Source organism: Panthera onca, chromosome B3 (genome assembly GCF_046562875.1).
Source record: "Panthera onca isolate mPanOnc1 chromosome B3, mPanOnc1 haplotype 2, whole genome shotgun sequence".
NCBI classification, from domain to species: Eukaryota; Metazoa; Chordata; class Mammalia; order Carnivora; family Felidae; genus Panthera; species Panthera onca.
Window position 1 is genome coordinate 71,309,776 of NC_138344.1, and position 17,557 is coordinate 71,327,332.

At 46.2% G+C, this 17,557-nt stretch overlaps 3 protein-coding genes across 6 annotated transcripts; 1 reads left to right on the forward strand and 2 right to left on the reverse strand.

Annotated features, from left to right (window-relative positions):
* Nucleotides 1-708: 708 nt before the first annotated feature.
* OSGEP (O-sialoglycoprotein endopeptidase) lies at nt 709-7,096 on the reverse strand. Its single transcript, XM_060619083.3, has 12 exons — nt 6,958-7,096; nt 6,733-6,855; nt 5,064-5,183; nt 4,713-4,888; nt 2,788-2,883; nt 2,615-2,664; nt 2,389-2,467; nt 1,756-1,821; nt 1,552-1,642; nt 1,250-1,325; nt 1,055-1,153; nt 709-910 (listed from the first exon to the last, which is right to left on the reverse strand). Exons 1-12 carry the CDS (start codon nt 7,052-7,054, stop codon nt 871-873), a joined length of 1,113 nt encoding a protein of 370 aa, XP_060475066.3. The 5' UTR covers nt 7,055-7,096; the 3' UTR covers nt 709-870.
* Nucleotides 7,097-7,351: 255 nt separating this feature from the next.
* Nucleotides 7,352-10,072, forward strand: APEX1 (apurinic/apyrimidinic endodeoxyribonuclease 1). Of its 3 annotated transcripts, none has more exons than XM_060619084.3 (5): nt 7,352-7,465; nt 7,804-7,929; nt 8,142-8,329; nt 8,938-9,130; nt 9,272-10,072. In XM_060619084.3, exons 1-5 carry the CDS (start codon nt 7,375-7,377, stop codon nt 9,787-9,789), a joined length of 1,116 nt encoding a protein of 371 aa, XP_060475067.1. In that variant the 5' UTR covers nt 7,352-7,374; the 3' UTR covers nt 9,790-10,072. The 3 variants fall into 3 exon arrangements, with proteins under 3 accessions (XP_060475067.1, XP_060475068.1, XP_060475069.1); XM_060619085.3 differs by having other exon boundaries at nt 7,408-7,496; XM_060619086.3 differs by lacking the exon at nt 7,352-7,465 and adding an exon at nt 7,522-7,650.
* Nucleotides 10,073-10,154: 82 nt separating this feature from the next.
* Nucleotides 10,155-14,029, reverse strand: PIP4P1 (phosphatidylinositol-4,5-bisphosphate 4-phosphatase 1). 2 transcript variants are annotated; one of them, XM_060619088.3, is made up of 7 exons: nt 13,522-14,029; nt 12,985-13,175; nt 12,490-12,596; nt 11,946-12,051; nt 11,687-11,739; nt 11,496-11,586; nt 10,155-11,004 (listed from the first exon to the last, which is right to left on the reverse strand). In XM_060619088.3, exons 1-7 carry the CDS (start codon nt 13,661-13,663, stop codon nt 10,861-10,863), a joined length of 834 nt encoding a protein of 277 aa, XP_060475071.1. In that variant the 5' UTR covers nt 13,664-14,029; the 3' UTR covers nt 10,155-10,860. The 2 variants fall into 2 exon arrangements, with proteins under 2 accessions (XP_060475071.1, XP_060475070.1); XM_060619087.3 differs by having other exon boundaries at nt 13,501-14,026.
* Nucleotides 14,030-17,557: the final 3,528 nt, after the last annotated feature.

A 17,557-nucleotide genomic window follows, 5' to 3' on the forward strand; every position in this document is an offset into this window, starting at 1 on the left:
AGTAGGAGAAGCAGAGTTCTCAGGGGGAAACCAGGGTCCTGAACAGGAACGTAAAGAGAACACTCAGAAAACAGGATGAGGATGTAGGTAATTTTACTACTAATCAGTTTAGTTCCAGAGAGCACAAAAGAATTTCAGGAGGAACAAATAAGGGGCGGAGAGTAACAGTTATTAGAGTGCAAAGCTGAGAGGAGACTTGCTGGTTTGGGTCTCCTCGTGGTGCTGGACAAACAAGATAAAGGGCAGGATGTTAGTTCCAGAGGGCTGTGGTAGGGAGGGAGGTGGATCTGGGGCAACCCTTCAAATCCACCAGGGGAAGTATATGTAGGAGCATGTGGGAGTAAGTGCAAGGAGGAGGGACAGCTTTGCTCTTGAGTTACAAATTCGTACAAAATTAGACCTGGCCCCAGGCTATTCTGAGACAAGTCCTGAGTACCTACTCCAAAGAATTTAAATGGGGTGACAAACACAAAGCACTCAGCATAGAGCCTGACACTGAAATAGTATTAGTTACGACAATGCTGTTATTAAGGAGATGTCAGAAGATGAGCTGAGATATCCCCTCAATCTCAGCTCCACAGCAGCAGCCTTGCAGTCAGCCAAGGCACTGCTCTGACCCCTGCCTCCTTATCCATTCACCCCATCAACAAGAATTTATCCAGTGCCAACTCTGTATTGTTCCTGATTAACACAAGCCAATTACCAACATACAAAACCAACAATATTTTATTGCTGAATCAACTTGAGGTTCAAATTATGGGAGACAGGAGTCCACAGCCTCACCAGGGTGCCCAGATCAGGCAGAGATTAAGGTCCAAGTTCCTGTAGGCTCTACTTAGGGCACTATCTACTCTGATCATGTAAAAGTTGTTAGTCCCTCCAGGTCACTTCTACTTCATCTGTCCGATACCTGTGAAAAAACAGGAAAAAATTGATGGCTAGCTATCCCTTAGAATCTTCCATTCTTCCCTGCCTTCACGATCCTGGACCCTCTTCCCTGCTGATTTTTGCCTACTTCCCATATAATCCTCTCTACCCTCCAAGAGGTACACACCTCTGTGTGATTCCAGAATCACTGAGGGGGGTCCTATGCCCGGCCCGAAACATCTCCCAACCAGCCTGGGCTATCATGGCTCCATTGTCAATGCAGAATCTGGGAAGGAAAAGAGATATGAAATTTGGAATCTAAAGGTGAAAAATCACAGTAATTAAAGAAAAAAAGAAATCAAGAAAGAGAAAGGGCCTTTACCTCTCATCTGTGGCAAAAAGCCGGGCTCCACGTTCCTGGCACATTGTCTCCATCATTTCCTGTAGCCTCAAATTACCTATGAAGGGGCAGGGGGTAGGGCTGGCTTAGTTTCAGCCATTTCTGCATGGTCCAGCTGTACACCTCATGTGTATTTACTTACAAAAATGAAGTAGGGGTTTAGGGGGCAGGCATTGGGAAGCGGAAACTAGCAATTTCCCCAAACTCTTAGGGATTAAGACTATCGGGAGGAAGATGCAAATGCCCAAGAACAGCAAAGAGGGGCACAGTTGACTGATACATACACCCCACACCTCCCACGATGAGGGCCTCCTGGGAGCCACAATGTGCCATGGCTCGCTCTGTGATCTCTACCAGCATTGCAAACACGGTTTCCTGTGGGGGACAAATAAGGTGTCAACACCAGAGGGGATCCCAGCTTAGTTCTGCTGCACTATATAAAAGGTCTTCCGGTCCCAACGTTCAGTCCCAGCTTTTTATCCCATTACCTGCAGAGAGAAGCATAAATCCTCAGGAGTACACTCGCCTGTAGCCAGCATCCGTTGGGCTACATCCTATCATTAAAAAAAATACACAAAACAATGAATTGTGGTTTGGGGATGACAGGAGAGCAAAAATTAGTGAACTTGGAGGATCATCATGTTTCACGACAACTCATCTCGCCAGCATATCTACAGCATGCTTTTGCCTTTCACTGGCATTAAGCTACAGAACAGGCAACACTGATTCAGGATTCAATAATTACAAATGCCTGCCCTGGCACCCCCAACCTCCCCCCCGACCCCTTACTCTGCTTAACTTTTCTCCATAAGGCTTATCATCATCTGGCTCTTTTTATTATCTGCCCCTTCTTTGCTTCTTCATCTTGTTGCCCCCCTCCCCCATTACAATGTAAGCTCCAAGTAGGCAGGGACTTTGATTTTGTTCCATCCTGTGTTGCTATTGCCTAGAAGAGTGCCTGGCACACAGAAGATGCTTAATACATATTTGCTAAATGAATTTATTCAGCATCTAATATGGCCCAGAACTATGCTATAGGCAGGAAATACAATGGTGAGCAAAACGGATATGCCTCATATAAAAGCATGAAAGTGATCTCTCCTCACCTGTCCCACACTCACCTCAATGAAAGACAGGATCCCCGAGAATGAGACGTCCATCCCCTTTACAGTATACGGCAGCTCAACTAGTTTCTTGCCTCTGTGTGGGAGGGAGTATACGATGTCCTCAACCTGTAGTTAGTTGGCTGCTTACCCTCCAAAGCCCCTCCAAAGCCTTCTTAATGTACATACAGGGAAATCACTGAAGCCCCGCCAGGCAGCCTCCTCCCACCTCATGTCCCCTTACCGCTTTGCCATCTGTTCGATGTTGTAGCCCGGACTTGGGTCATTGGAAATCTAGCAGAAGGAAAAAGAGGATAGAGCCAGATATCCAGGAGGCATAAGAAACTAATTTATGATCTTCTCCCTCCATTTCTAATTCATCCATATCTCATGTTTTCTCCAGCCCCAGTGGCTTACCTTTAGCACTCGAGCAAAACGATCCAGACAATTACCCACAGCAATATCGATGGTTTCCCCAAAGATGCGGTAACGATGTTCTGAATATGCAATCACCTAAGGGTGATGAGGATGTCCATGAAACCTCAAGTCTGTAAAGAGGAGTATTTGGCTTTGGGGAAGAGCATAAGAGAGGATCGACATGGCCACTGCAGCTTCCAATGACAAACAGAACAAAAGAACTTACCCAAACCTCGAATAGGTACTTTCTCATAGCTCTTATTTCAGAAGCCTATATGTACCCTGAGGATTCCTAGAGCAGATTTCTCATCTACAGAAGGTAGCCTAGGTCAGGCAGAAGCAATTCTCGTTTTGAATACATTTTTCTAGATTGGAGGTTCCTAATATATCCTTTAAATGCAGTCTTGACAATATGGATTAGGAACAGGCTTTCCTGCTTGGAAGCAGGGAACCAGAGTCCTTCTAGATTATCCCACTAGGACAGTGTTATTTGGAAACAAAACAAGAGGTAGAGTTGAAAAACTCAAAAATCCCATATTGGGTCACACTAATGACTCACCCAACTCAACACTGGCAATCAACTTATGTCCATTCTTCACATGTGACTAGCTTCTAGCACGGAGAATATTTATCACCCACTCACACATATACTCCTGACAATGAGTGCTTCATTAAGACTATAAGAAGTCCATGGGGCGCCTGGGTGGCTCAGTCGGTTAAGCGTCCGACTTTGGCTCAGGTCACGATATCACGGTATGTGAGTTCGAGCCCCGCGTCGGGCTCTGTGCTGACTGCTCAGAGCCTGGAGCCTGTTTCGGATTCTGTGTCTCCCTCTCTCTCTGACCCTCCCCCGTTCATGCTCTGTCTCTCTCTGTCTCAAAAATAAATAAACGTTAAAAAAAAAAAAAAATTAAAAAAAAAAAAAGACTATAAGAAGTCCTTTTCCCTTTTCGATGCTACTAAAGGTTTCTTTCCATTCTGATGTAGATCATACTCTGCTGTTAAAAGGCTGGCCACAAAAGGGGAAGGAAAAAAATCCTGCCTTTCTACTTCTGTTATCTACTCCTCTCTACCAATCATCTTCCCTGTTTTTCCCACCTAACCAAGTTTCAAGAGGGAAGAGAAAAACTATCACTGCTCCTCTTCGTTAACTCTTGCAAGCCTCCATTGCTACTTTTCACACCCTAAGTCCCTAATTTTGTATGTCACCCTTCAGGCCCCAACCTGCTACTTGCCCTCTACCTGTAAAAGTTCCCATGTCATTTTCATAGAAATGTGTACTTTATTTTAAATGACTATTTCACAAAATGAAGTTTTAAGCCTTTCATAAGCTGGGGACAATGACTTTTTCTGACAATAACCTCATCAGGTGCTCTGTGGGAAAGGAAGGCTAGAGTTCTCCAATCCCAACCTAAAAAGGTCTCATAAGGTACCCCAAACAACTCTGGTTTAGCTTATAAACTTAAAATACCTTCTACCTTATAAAATGTTTTAAAAATTACTTATATTTTCACTCTTAGAATAACAACTTCTATTTACTGCCAATAACATAAAACAAAATATGAAATTACTGTAAAGAAACAAATTACATGGTATCCCTCGGTTTTAGTTGCCAAGGTACAGGGGAAAAAAAGCTTCAAAATAATAAAAGTAAAAACACTTTCATTACTTTGAAGACCTCAATCCTTACCCTTCTTTCCTTTTCTAAATGGAAATTTTTTATCTTTATAACCACGTATACAAAAGTCATCTAATGTTCTGATCATGCTGTCTAAACCTACAATGTTGTAAACTTTCTTGTGGTTTTCTAGCGTGTCTTAGACAGCCCAGCTTTGTTCTTGAGTTGCTGCCATTCAGGTACAACAAGAAAGTTGCTGATACACTGCCTTAGAAATTATGAAGCAATGATGGAATACTCCAAATACCTGTGTATTTCCTCCACTGACATACAGCACGGTAGGGCTGGTGGCTCCAGTAATGAGGCGGCCCATCTCAATGTGGCCTATGCAATGGTTCACGCCCAGCAAAGGCTTATTCCACAGTTGGGCCACAGTACGGGCCACAACAGCCACAGAAACCAGTGGGGCACCCATGCCAGGGCCTAGGGGGATAGAAATGGGAGTTAGAATCCTACAGACACTGGGAAAAACCGAGCTGGGGAAAGTAAGGGATGTGAAAGGTGGGGTAGGAGTAGTGGTGGTAGCAGAGAGCAGCAGGCCATTCTGACCTAGCCAGGCTCCAGGTATGTTCTTCTATCGTCAGTCTCCCAGCTATACCTTTGGTGTAGGCAATGCAATCAATATCCTGGGAGGTTAATCCAGCCTCTGTTAGTGCCTCCTGTAGCAGGTCCAGGATAACAGCTCGGTGATGCCTGGCAGTATCACCTGGAAGGAATCCTAGGAGATGGACACAGGTCAGAGATCATAGGGTTTTTCTATAGCAAAGGTTGGTAGAAGTCATAAACGAGTGTTTTAGTTGTTGTGAAACAGAATGAAAGAAATCTCACTTAAAACAGAGTCAGGAGGCTGTAAGGGGAAGCTTTCACACCCCACCACTCCTTCTCAATTGCAGCCCCAATGAGAAAAGAACATACCTTGCATTCCCAACAGGAAGAAGCCTATTATTTACCACCCCATCAAGAGGAAGAGATTTTCCAGCCAATGAAAAGCCACTACACTTGGATCTCTCAGTTTACTTCAATGGACTAATTTAAAATTAAGAGTCCCTCCCAACTACCCCCACTTCCCTATAAAAGATTAATCCTTCCATTTGGTCTCTAGATTTGCCTATGGTTTTGCCAAAGCTTCCCTGATCTGAATCACAATTCTCTACTATTCCTAAATGAGCCCATTTTACTGGTAAAACAACTGGTTGTTTTATTTTTAAGGTTTACACAGTGTAGGAAGAGTCTCTTTCATTCTCCTCAAGTATCTTATCTTCCAGGTTTTCAGATATACTCTTTCTGGCCTGTTCAGCTAGGCTGACCAGCTCTCAGAAATGCCTTTCTTCATACCCAACTCCTACTCAGCCTCAGGACTTAATTCAAGGGATAACTAACTCAAACCGTTTAGTGATCTTCTCTGTGACCCTACCAGCCCTGTGCACGATCATATCATTGTACTTTACACACTGTGTCATATATCAATTATAGCATTATAATCACCTGTAGTTTTCCCCAATTTAACCATGAGCACCTCAATGCATTGGCTATTTTATTTATCCTTGCATTCCTGGTGCCAAAATGCCTAGAAGAGTGAGTGCTAAACACAGATATGTATTTTCTAACGAAAGAGCTGTCACAACATCACCTGTTCAGGGAGTCTTTTCAGGTATATACAAGTCAGTGGTCTTCCCCTACATATGCAGAAGTTTTAGGGGTGGGCAGACAAAATACAACACAGTAACAAGTAACATACAAATAACATTCATTAAAAGTAATACGTCTAACAATTTCTTTCTTTCTCAAGACTCAATAATGCAGGTATGACTATTCCCATTTTAAGAGTAAGGAACATAAATCCAGAAACAAATACTGAAATGAATACTGCTGTTCCTAACACCCAAGCTGCAACTCTACACTCCTTCTCATTCTAGGAAGTTCTGACTGCATCTGCGTTACACTCACTGTTCATCTTACCATAAACTTTTGTTTATATGTCCCACTCCACAGAAGCTCAAAACATCTATTTTTTGCTTCCGGCTGACGATAAGCACATAAAAAGCGCTCAACGAAAGCTAAACGAACCCAGAAGATCCAGGTCCAAGGCTGTGACTCTTCTATCAGCCTAGTGAGGTTAATCTTGCCCCACGAATCTCAGAGACTCGGATCAACCGCTCTGTGAGGGGACAACGCGCTCCACGCCCTACTTTGCTAGCGTTTGGGCGGATGGAAGGCGCGGCCGCGCGAGAAGGGCGCTGTGAACTGTCAATCCCGCACACACGCACCTGTGCCGGGAGGCGTGACGTAAGTCCGCCGCGGGTTCGCCAACACCGCGCCATCCCGCACCACTCCCACGCCAATCTTGTTAGCGCTGCCTTCAAACCCCAGCACCGCCGGCATGGTGGAGCCTGGGAGAAAACGCCAACAGGGCTAGCTACCACCGGAACCGTGTAGACCTCAGCAGGCCGTGCTGGGTCGCGGATCCCGGAGCGCACAGGAAAACTACGTACCCAGGGGCCGGGTACCAGCGTGCACCAAGAGACGCCAAAGAACTCCCGCGGAGGGCGCCCCCACGGCAGCCCCGCCCCCGTCATCACAGCGGCCCATCAAGGCCCCTTCAAGGACCTGTCCTCCTAACTGCCAGGGACGCTGAGCCGGCATCTGCTCCTTACATTCCTATCCATCTCTTTACTTCTCTCCCGTTGTCCAGCCAGCCTTCTCCACTGACTTTTTTCCCTCTCTTGCACAGCATTGGGATCTTCGGTCAGGGTGATAGAATGAATCCTGCATCTGGCACGCCGATAAACAGCCCAAGAATGGAAGGCCGGGGCCTTCAGTCCCCTGGAGAGTTGCAGAAGGGGGTGGGGGGGTGGGGGGAGTAGGGCGAGCCTTCCCGTCATGTGGTTCCAGACAGACCAATCACGCGCATGCCCCCGCCTCAGGCTGCACATCTCAGATCACCTGACCACTCCAGATACCCACGTGGGGGTACGGCGTGCACGAATTCTTTGTGCTCGGGTAAGGAGGAGCCAGGCTGGGAGCCGAGCAGGTCAGATGCAGGGTTGCTCTTATTTTGCCTAGCAGTGGGGTTTCTTGATCGTCTGATCTGCAAGCTAAGTCGGGACCCTTAATTAAGGCCCTCGATCGGCCGGAGGGCAGATCTCGCGAGTACGGCACAAAGCATAATGAAATGATCTAGTTTGGTGGGTGAGGGGCTGAAGGGCCTAGGTTGCATGGAGGCGGAGAAAGGATTCAGAGAGAGTTTGATTTGAAAGGCGGTACCTAGTGCGGGGGCGCTCGAGGAAGTCGTTTTTTCCCCAGCCTTAGCTGGTTTCACGACCTCTTCTCGTCTGCAGGTAACGCGGTAAAAATACTGCTTCGGTGGGCGACGTGGTACAGGTTCAGAAGGGCGTTCGCTACAGTGATGCCGAAGCGTGGGAAAAAGGGAGCTGTGGCAGAAGACGGGGAAGAGCCCAAGATTGGTAAGAGAATGAAATGAGGCCCTCTCCCTAGGGGCTGCCGTGAGGGGGTTTCTAACCCCGGTGAACAGGAAGTGCGGACCTGCTGACTGCGTTTTTGCAGGCTGAAGAAGTCGCAGCAACTGCAAGCTCTCAATGGGGGGGGGGTCTGCAGTCCAATCCGGATCGGAGTTGGATACTGCCAACTTTATCATTGTATATTGCTTATTTTATAGAGCCAGAAGCCAAGAAGAGTAAGGTTGGAGCAAAGAAAAACGAAAAAGAGGCAGCAGGAGAGGGGCCGGTCCTGTATGAGGACCCCCCAGATCAGAAAACCTCGCCCAGTGGTAAATCGGCCACACTCAAGATCTGCTCCTGGAATGTGGATGGGCTTCGAGCCTGGATTAAAAAGAAAGGTTTAGATGTGAGTGGAATTCAAGGAGGGTTCCAGAAGAGACATTCTTTAGTATTGAATGATTTGGGGATTTAATCACCTTTCCCTAATCTGTAGGTTTTTTCCCCTTGTCTGTAGTTTTTTTGTGCAGGAGTTAAAAGGAGGGGCTTCACCAACTCTTAACCTTTTTATTTCCAAATGTCTTTTTCAACTTATTTCCATTGTTTTAATGGCTTCATCCCTTCCCCTGCATGTTGCAAAAACCTTGTTACTGGACTTGCTCCATTTCATTTCCAGTTTATCCTCCGTTTAAATACTACTGCTTAGGCTCAGTCTACCAGTTGGTGAATTTAAGCTCCATGTGTGGCAGAGTGTAGAGTTTACTTTAAATAATCACTGCTTAAAAATCTTAGATGGCTATCCTCTGCCTGTGGAAGAAATATAATCTCTTCAGTGTTGCATGTAACACTCTTTTTACCTCTCAGTTGCCAGTTATATAATTTAGAATTGTTAAAATCTCGTGCGACTCTCTAAGCAGTGTGTCTCTAGTACTTGGCACAGTCTTTAGTAAATGTTTGATAATCAAACGTTGCTATCTGAATTGATAGTATTTTTCTTACCTTTCATCTCTCTCACAGTGGGTAAAGGAAGAAGCCCCAGATATCCTGTGCCTCCAAGAGACCAAATGTTCAGAGAACAAACTACCAGCTGAACTTCAAGAGTTGCCTGGACTATCCCATCAATACTGGTCAGCTCCTTCAGACAAGGAAGGGTACAGTGGTGTGGGCCTGCTCTCCCGCCAGTGCCCACTCAAAGTCTCCTATGGCATTGGTGAGACCCTGTTAATTCCTAACCCCTGAGGTCTTTCAAACCAATTGCTAATACCCGTCCCAGCTCCTAATGGGAGTTACTTTCTTTGCTTTCCCATTCTGTACACTTTTTTATGCTGATCTTGTTTCATTGTTTCTGTAGGTGAGGAGGAACACGATCAGGAAGGCCGGGTGATTGTGGCTGAATTTGACTCATTTGTGCTGGTAACAGCCTATGTACCTAACGCAGGCCGAGGTCTGGTCCGCTTGGAGTACCGGCAGCGCTGGGATGAGGCCTTCCGCAAGTTCCTAAAGGGCTTGGCTTCCCGCAAGCCCCTTGTGCTCTGTGGGGACCTCAATGTGGCCCATGAAGAAATCGACCTTCGCAACCCCAAGGGAAACAAAAAGAATGCTGGCTTCACTCCACAAGAGCGTCAAGGCTTTGGGGAATTACTAGAGGCTGTGCCTCTGGCTGACAGCTTCCGGCACCTCTACCCCAACACGGCCTATGCATATACCTTTTGGACCTACATGATGAATGCTCGATCCAAAAATGTTGGTTGGCGCCTTGATTACTTTTTGTTGTCACACTCTCTGTTACCCGCATTGTGTGACAGCAAGATCCGTTCCAAGGCCCTGGGCAGTGACCACTGTCCCATCACCCTGTACCTAGCACTGTGACACCTCCCTTAAATTACTTTAAGCTGGGGAAATTAGCCCCCCAAGCTAGCTTTAAAACTTAACCTCCCCAAACTTCTTTGAAAACTGCTCTCTAAAGAAATCTGCACTGTTACTTCCCTTCTAAAAATACGAGTCCTTCAACCAGGCTCCTAGTGACACTTAGGTTTCCTTTAAACCCCAATTTTTTTGTGCTTTTCTTTTTTTTTTTTTTTTTTACATTAAACAAAAGCTACTGATGACTTTCTCTGAACTGTCCACATGAAAATAAAGAGCCATAGTTTCAGCCTTGCTGTCTTTGTATTCTACCCCTTTGTGGGATTACAAATTCTCCTTATCTTTTCATATATAAAGATAAACAACTTGGAAAAGGATAGTCATGACCTTATTTATTTACAAGCACAGGATGAATCCCTAGCTTCCCCCAAGACAGAGCAACCTTATCCAGCTCAGTTAAATACTGCAACTGGGGGGTAAGGTTGGAAGGAGGAGTTAAGGGAAATTCAGGACTAGGGGAACATACCCCACATTAAATAGTTATATACACATCAGTTCCTGTGGTCTGTACAGAGCAGCAGCTGACCCCATCCCCACCCCCCAGGACACAGAATGGGGGGACAGGAGACTGAGGGGACTGAGGTCAGAGCCAGCCCCTGGTGAAGTGCAATAGCAGCAGCAAGGTCCTAATGGTGCACAAAAGGGAGGGAACCCCCAGGGCTACCCACCCCCACCCTGCCCTGGAATGTTTAAGGGACAGGAATGGCTCTCAGGGAGCATATAGGAAGGACAAGGCTAGAACCCTCTTTTAGGACCCAGGTTTAGGGGCAACATTTTGCCTATTTCACCCTAAACACAGCAGCCCTTGGAGGAAAGCAGATGGCCAGCAGTGGTCTTATCTACCCCTCCAAACCTAAGTGAGGGCCTGGTTCCTTCCTACCTCTCCCCAGGGAAAAGGAAGGCAGCTGCTTGGCTCCCCTTACAGAAGCCAAGGGAGCCTTTTACCACGGTTCCCTTTGTAGTGTCACTGTCCCCACCAGGAAGGGGCCAGACACAGTCTGTGGGTCGTTGTGGAGCTCAGGAGAAGTTCTGGACAGGGTGGCTGACCTTCATACAAGCCCAGTAGAGGGCCCGGCCCAAACACAGCACAGCCAACAGGATGACAAATGCCCAGGCCGCGTAGATGCCTCCATATCGCCGAGCATGCTTCCATGTCCCAAACTGATGAAGAAAAAGGAAGATGGGGTTACTGTTGATCTCTCACCACTTTCTAAAAGCCCTAGTAACAGCAACACAGAATGGAAGCTTCAGTGCCTGGTTGCCTAACCACGTGTATCCACCTTCAGGGACCTTCTTAAAGGCCCAATTGTGCTCTCTTCCCCTAGGCAGGTACATAACTTGTACAATCCCAGACATCTGTCAGTGTTTCTTAGTGTTGGACAAGGGAGCCAATTCTAACAGCAACTCTTAATTTAAGCCACTTCTTCATTGCCCTGTCTTTTGCATAAAGAAGATGGCTGTTTTTCACTCCCATAATAACAATGGAGATTGTTTATCAGTTACCTTCAACTTCAGCTCATGTGTACATTAAAACAAGGCGAAACAAACAAAAACCCCTCGGTTTCTTTCACTTTTTTTAGGTTAGCCATTTCCCAAATTGTAGGCTATGGAGATGAGGCTGAAGAACGAAGGGCCAGATCAAGGTTACTCACAGCAAGGCCAGTGGCAGTGACTGCCAAGAGTAAGCCAAGCAAGAAACAGCAGATACATCTCTTTCGTGGATATCTGCGCCCAATAGATGACCTGTGAGGAGGCAAACAAATTGATGCTTGCAATGGCCCTGCAGGTTTTACTGTACGTTACAAAATTACCAGTTCAACAATGCCACTCTCCAGTCACTTACACTTTCCTGCAGTGAGGGCAACGGGCCAAGGTTCGGTCTGTGAACTCTGTCCACTATGGAGAACAAAAAAGGGAGAACCCAATTAATAGAAGCAGGGTCATGTCCAGTGAAGGCTCTGGGGCATGGGAGGGTGGGAAAAGGAACAGAAGGGAAATTAAAACAGACATTCTCAGTATTCATTATCATAACTCAGAAATATATTCATGATTACTTCTGTTTCTCCCGCTTCCTCCCAAGGCTTCCCAATGCTCCTCCTCACCAGGAAAGTATTCTTGCAATGTCCACAGATGACCCTGACACCTACAGGCTGTGGTTCTGGACTCAGAGGTCCTGGATGCACAGGCCCCAGGTTGATGATTCTTTTGCTGTAATGGAGAAAAAGACTACGTTTAAATCATTTTTAATCCTAAAATGCCCACACTAGCCTTCCTTCATAGCTCCCAATCCCTGCCTTTCTAAATTCCTCTACTTCTCTATACACGGCATATACTCTGCCCCACCCAACCCTAGCCCGAGGGAAGGTTGAGAAATAACACTTCTTAAACTTCAGGTCTCTAACTTCCATTATACCTGAGGATAATTCACCCAGTCCCCTAGACTCTCTATTTCCCTAACGGACATAAATTTCATCCCAGTCTTTTTACTGAGATTTGAACAAGATGGCTGTAAAATTCTAACGGTACAACAGTCCTTAACTTTTTCTCCTTCTAAATAAACACCTTTACATGCTCTGCAAACATTCATCCTTTTTAGGGCTTTCCAATTATTTCCACTGATGCCCTTCCCCACCTTATGCCTCTTACCAGTAGGGCCGAGGGCAGGCAATCCTCTGGGAAGTCACTTTGCAGATAAGGAGACAGTTACAGGGGCACCGAACATATTTTTTCCCTGGAGGTGCATTCTTGATTGGCTAGAGAACAATGAGGACATCGGTAAGCAAACCTCTAATTCCAATCCCTTCCATTTCCTCCAAAAACACCTTCTGAGGAGAGATCAGAGAGATAAGGCCTTAGCCAGATAAGGTCTTAGCCAGATCAGAGAAATGAAAGAAAAACATAGCAGAAGATTTGCAAATAAAGACTAGGCTTAAGTATCCAGAATAGAAATGAAGGTGCAGGATGGTAAACATCAGCTCTGGTGAGTGGCTGCTGGGGAAATGGTGATGTGCGACTCCTGGAACTGAAACCTGGGTTTCAGGATTACCATTCGGCTAACACCTAAACATCAAGGTCTAGAATCAAGAGATCAGAAAGAGGATCCAGGAAACAGGGCCCATTTCATAGATGTGTGTAACTCACAGTGGCTTCATTGCAGACGCCACATTTGACTACATGCTGATGCATCTTGCCTTCCACGTTGATGAGAGACTGGCAGACTCGGCAGGTGATCATGGGGGCACTCCCACTGTCCGGGCTGGTCAGGGGTGAGTAGGGGGGTGGGTCCTCCCCAGGCAACACGGCTGGGTGTCCCTCAGGGAACGGGGGAAACGCTGGAGAGGAAAGTAAAAAGAAGGGTGGCATCACTTGTAGACACCCCTACTGATGCTTCACAGGGTCAAGGGACTCTTTTTGGTCCTCAACCCTTCTGATCTAGCTCGACGGGCTTCTTATAATCCGTGCTTCAGTCAGCTTCCTCAGACCCCCCTTCGGTTCCCAAGTTCCTGTAACAATTGCGGAAAGAAGAGCTTCACCCAGTCACAGGTGCAACTGCTCCGCACCTGGCGCCTGGGCCCGCCTCCGCCCTCGGCCCCGCCCCCTCCCGCCTCTCAGCGTAGCCCCCCCCCCCGGGAACATCTTGGACCCACCCCGGCTTACCCTGGGGCGGGGCATGTTTACCGGCTCCGTACGGTGGTGCGGAGGGGGTCAGGCCTCCCCCGGGCCCAGCCCCACTCCCGCCCGGCCCCACTAATCCGTTGCCGCCGGCGCCACCGTCGATGGGCTCGGAGAGCAGCGGGGATCGCTCTCCGTCTGCCGCCATGGCCGCCACCACCGCCTACTGCTTCGGCCAAGGACCCGGCTCTATTCGCCGCCGCCGTCTCCGCAGCCACCGCCGCCGCCGCTACCGGGTCCCCAGGGCGCCTGCGCGCCGCGCGCCCAGCTCGCCCCGCAACCAGTGGCCTGCCCCGCCCGATTCCGTCCCGCAAGCACGTGATAGGCTGTCCCCGCCCCCGCCGTGCTATTATTCGTGGAGATAAATCAATTCTTGGTCCTGCGAAGGCAGCTCTTTTTTTCCATTGGGGAGCGTCGCGGTAACGTCAACTGTCACATGACCTCCCGGAGGCCGCTGGGCCCGCAAAAACTGCACGTGACGAGAGGTTCTGCGAGCCATTGGAAGCGTGGCCCATCGCGTTACCTCCAGACCAGGAGGTGGGACTAGGCTGCTTCAGCTCACTGGTCACCTGTTTCAGGAAGCCTGGCTTCCTCTGTTACGCGCGCAGAGCGAGTGCATAATCATTGCTCCTCATTGGTCCAAAGATACCACTAAAAGACATCTCCTCTTTGCGGTTATAATTGGTCTCCTATTGGCTGGCCTCTCGGTCTTGTGACTCGTGAGGTGCAACTGTATTGGTCCGAACTTAGGTCCAGAACTCGGGGGCGTGGCTCTAGTGAAAGTGCTGGAGCTTGGGCTGAGTAGCCAGAGGAGGAAAGGCTGGCGACAGTTAGCCGCTCTGCTCAATGAAATAACCTGTAGAAAGTCGGAATAAAGATGTACCAGTAGGAAATGCATTAAAATGTTAAGGTAATCATCCAGACTTTCCCGCTGGAGTTACTTCTGGAACAGAACACAAGACTGGCTTCTCCAGGGACCAGCCTTGCAGACCCCACCCTCTCACTCCGCATCCCTGATTATGAAACTACCTTTTATGAATCTGGATCTATCACTACAGGGATATTTCATATTTCACTCAGTTTCATGACCCCTCCCAGTCCTAAATACATATGCATCATAAGTGTTTTTTGATTGAGTTAACCAATTAAGTACAAGGATGTTTTAGTAACCTTGCTGACAAGATGAGACAGTCTTGAGACTAGTCTCAACTTAGTCCCAGCGAGGAGACTGCCAATGGAGGTTATTCTGACAAGTACTGGAGAATCTCGTGAGCCCATCAGACATTTCAACATACAGCCAATCCTACTCACTCTCCTGTTCATCCCTATACATCCTCCATACTCAACTTGCATAGCAGATGACACTACAAGTTTACCCAGCCATATCCGAAAGTAGAGTCCTATGAAACCTTTCCTCAGCCGAAGTGAAAAAAACAAAGACAATTACCATTATTATGGAAAAAAATTTGAGTAGTCCCGAATCCCCAAAATAATCTCTTAGGGTTTTCAGATACCTTAGGACACATCTTGCTAACGGATGCACAAAATATATGGAGAAAAAAGCACAGATGCTCAAAGACAATTCAAATCTATGACGGCTTAATGCTGAGTGTAGTTCCCAGGGAAGGAGCTTGGTGGTGCCACTTTTCCTTCTGTGCGAACGGCCTCCACCGCAGCTAGCTGCAAAACAGTGAAAGCTATTTTGCTTTTCTGGTAAAAGTGAAAATCCTCTTTTGGATTTCTTAAGCTTAGGGAAACCAGGTGTAGTCATACCACTTTTCGGTGCACTTCGCTTTAATGCTCCTCGCAGATATTGTGGGTTTTGTTTTGTTTTGTTTTGTTTTTTTAAACAAACTGAATGCTGTGGCAACCCTGTGTCAAGTAAATTTATCAGTGCCATTTTTCCAACAGCATCTGTTCACTTTGTGTCTCCGAGTCTCATTTTGGTAATTCTTGAAGTACTTCAAACTTTTTCATTATTATTAGTATATTGGTTATAGTGATCTGTGATCAGTGATTACAACTTGTTGAAAGCTCAGATGATTGTTTAGCCTTTTCTTCACCAGTGAAATTTTATTTCATAATCAGATGCCTCATGCAATCTATCCTTCCAAAAAGCAACACTAATAAATTATAAGATTCTGAAATTTTCAAAGATATGAGTTACTTGCTAACAAATGTGAGTAAGCTTCATTACAGAAATTTCTTGGGTCAGTATACCAAGGGCTTTTCCCTTCTCAGATACCTGTTAAGTGAAAACAGATCCAAGAATATTGAATTATTTCTTTAGACCCCTTCTTGAATGCACATCTGAGTTGGTTTCGCCTCCTTTGAATTATATCCTCCTAGCTCCAACTAGGCCGTATTTTCCAGAAATTTGTCACATTAAAATTTTTATGTCCATCTGTATTTTCTTTTGTGGGTTATGATGACAAGGTGTATATCTTTGGGTTTTTTAAAATTTATTTTTAATTAATGGTTAGCATTTTTTAGCAGTAAAATATTAAGATACATACTTTTTTTCAAACATAATGCATAACTTTTATATGCATTGGGAAACCAAAAAAAAATTTATTTGCATTGCTTTATTGTGATATTGGCATTGTTTCAGTGGTCTGGAACCGAGCACGCAATATTTCTGAGGTATACCTGTACTAATGAAGCTCTTTCATAGAAGCAAAGTGGCATAACTTGAACTTACAAAAAGTAGGGAATACCTGCAATTTTCAAACCTATTGAAGTGCTCTACTAAATGGGTACCTAGACAGAGATAACATATGTAGGATTCCCCCACCCTTAGGGAACTTTTTACTTTGTTCTTTCAACTTTGTTGGGAGTTTCAAGATAGAGCAGGGGCAAAAGTCAAGGTGAACAGCCCCTTGTTATGTAAAGAATAATAGGTTAAACTTCCGGCTCTCGCTCAGGTGGTAATCTCCAGATTTGTGAGTTCCGGCTCTGTGTCGGGCTCTGGGCTGATAGCGCCGAGGAGCCTGCTTGGAATCCTCTCTCTCTCTCTGCCTCTACCCCATTTATGCTCTCTCTCTCTCTTTCCAAATAAATAAATGTTTAAAAAAAAAAATAGGGGCGCCTGGGTGGCTCAGTCAGTTAAGCGGCCGACTTCTGCTCAGGTCATGATCTCGTGGTCCGTGAGTTCTAGCCCCGCATTGGGCTCCATGCTGACAGCTCAGAGTCTGGAGCCTGTTTCAGATTCTGTGTCTCACTCTCTCTGACCCTCCCCCGTTCATGCTCTGTCTCTCTCTGTCTCAAAAATAAATAAACGTTAAAAAAAAAAAAAGAATAATTTAGGAGAATTTCCTTAATCATAGAAGTGTAGAGTGAATAGACCATTATTTTGGGATTAATGATGGATGATAGACTAAAAGTGAGTCACCTTAAAGAGATCTTCCTTGTTTTAGGTGTTACTGACATAATTTCCTCTAATTAAGCAAGTGCAAATGGAAAGGACCCATTGTCATAGGAGAAGGAAATACTAGGAGGTCAAGGGAGATGGTTCCAGTTCATGGTCATGGTAAAAATCTGATTGGTACAGATGTGACATTTTAGGTCAGGTCTGTTTAATGTAGAGGCTCCTTAACTGAAAATAATGCTAGCATGGCTGCCTTTTCCTAAAGAACCCTTTAGCTGAGGGTTCTACCTCACCCTTCCCAGAAACCAAAGGAGAACTCTGAGGTCTATTAGTATCCACTGGACCCAACCGTTGGGGATAGTGCCCCCACCAGCCTCCTCCTCCAAACTCATGTGGTCTCTATGAGAGCCCGAATGGCACCTGGGTTTTCCCCTTGTCATAGCTCAAATTGTAACTGCCTTACAACTGGGAAGCAACAAGGAATTGAAAAAATAACTCTAAGGACCATGGCCAGTTTGGCCAGAAGCCTCTCCACTGAGCCTAACACTGAAGGGAGTACAACCTACCCCACATATTTAATGATAAAGGAACTGCTGCTGTCCCAGCATTTGTGACTGCTACAGGAACTGGAGACTTAACTTGGGTTCTGATTTTTAGACACAACTTTCCCAGGTT

Coding starts and splice junctions, on each gene's coding strand:
- APEX1 (XM_060619084.3), top strand. CDS start 7,375: ATGCCCCCGCCTCAGGCTGCACATCTCAGATCACCTGACCACTCCAGA. Junction 7,930..8,141: donor CGGGGAAGAGCCCAAGATTG/GTAAGAGAATGA, acceptor CTTATTTTATAG/AGCCAGAAGCCAAGAAGAGT. Junction 9,131..9,271: donor CAAAGTCTCCTATGGCATTG/GTGAGACCCTGT, acceptor TTGTTTCTGTAG/GTGAGGAGGAACACGATCAG.
- OSGEP (XM_060619083.3), bottom strand. CDS start 7,054: ATGGGCCGCTGTGATGACGGGGGCGGGGCTGCCGTGGGGGCGCCCTCC. Junction 4,889..5,063: donor TTGCATTGCCTACACCAAAG/GTATAGCTGGGA, acceptor CTATCCCCCTAG/GCCCTGGCATGGGTGCCCCA. Junction 2,884..4,712: donor TCAGTGGAGGAAATACACAG/GTATTTGGAGTA, acceptor CATCACCCTTAG/GTGATTGCATATTCAGAACA.
- PIP4P1 (XM_060619087.3), bottom strand. CDS start 13,663: ATGGCGGCAGACGGAGAGCGATCCCCGCTGCTCTCCGAGCCCATCGAC. Junction 12,597..12,984: donor GCGTCTGCAATGAAGCCACT/GTGAGTTACACA, acceptor ATTGTTCTCTAG/CCAATCAAGAATGCACCTCC. Junction 11,740..11,945: donor ATTGCAAGAATACTTTCCTG/GTGAGGAGGAGC, acceptor TGTTCTCCATAG/TGGACAGAGTTCACAGACCG.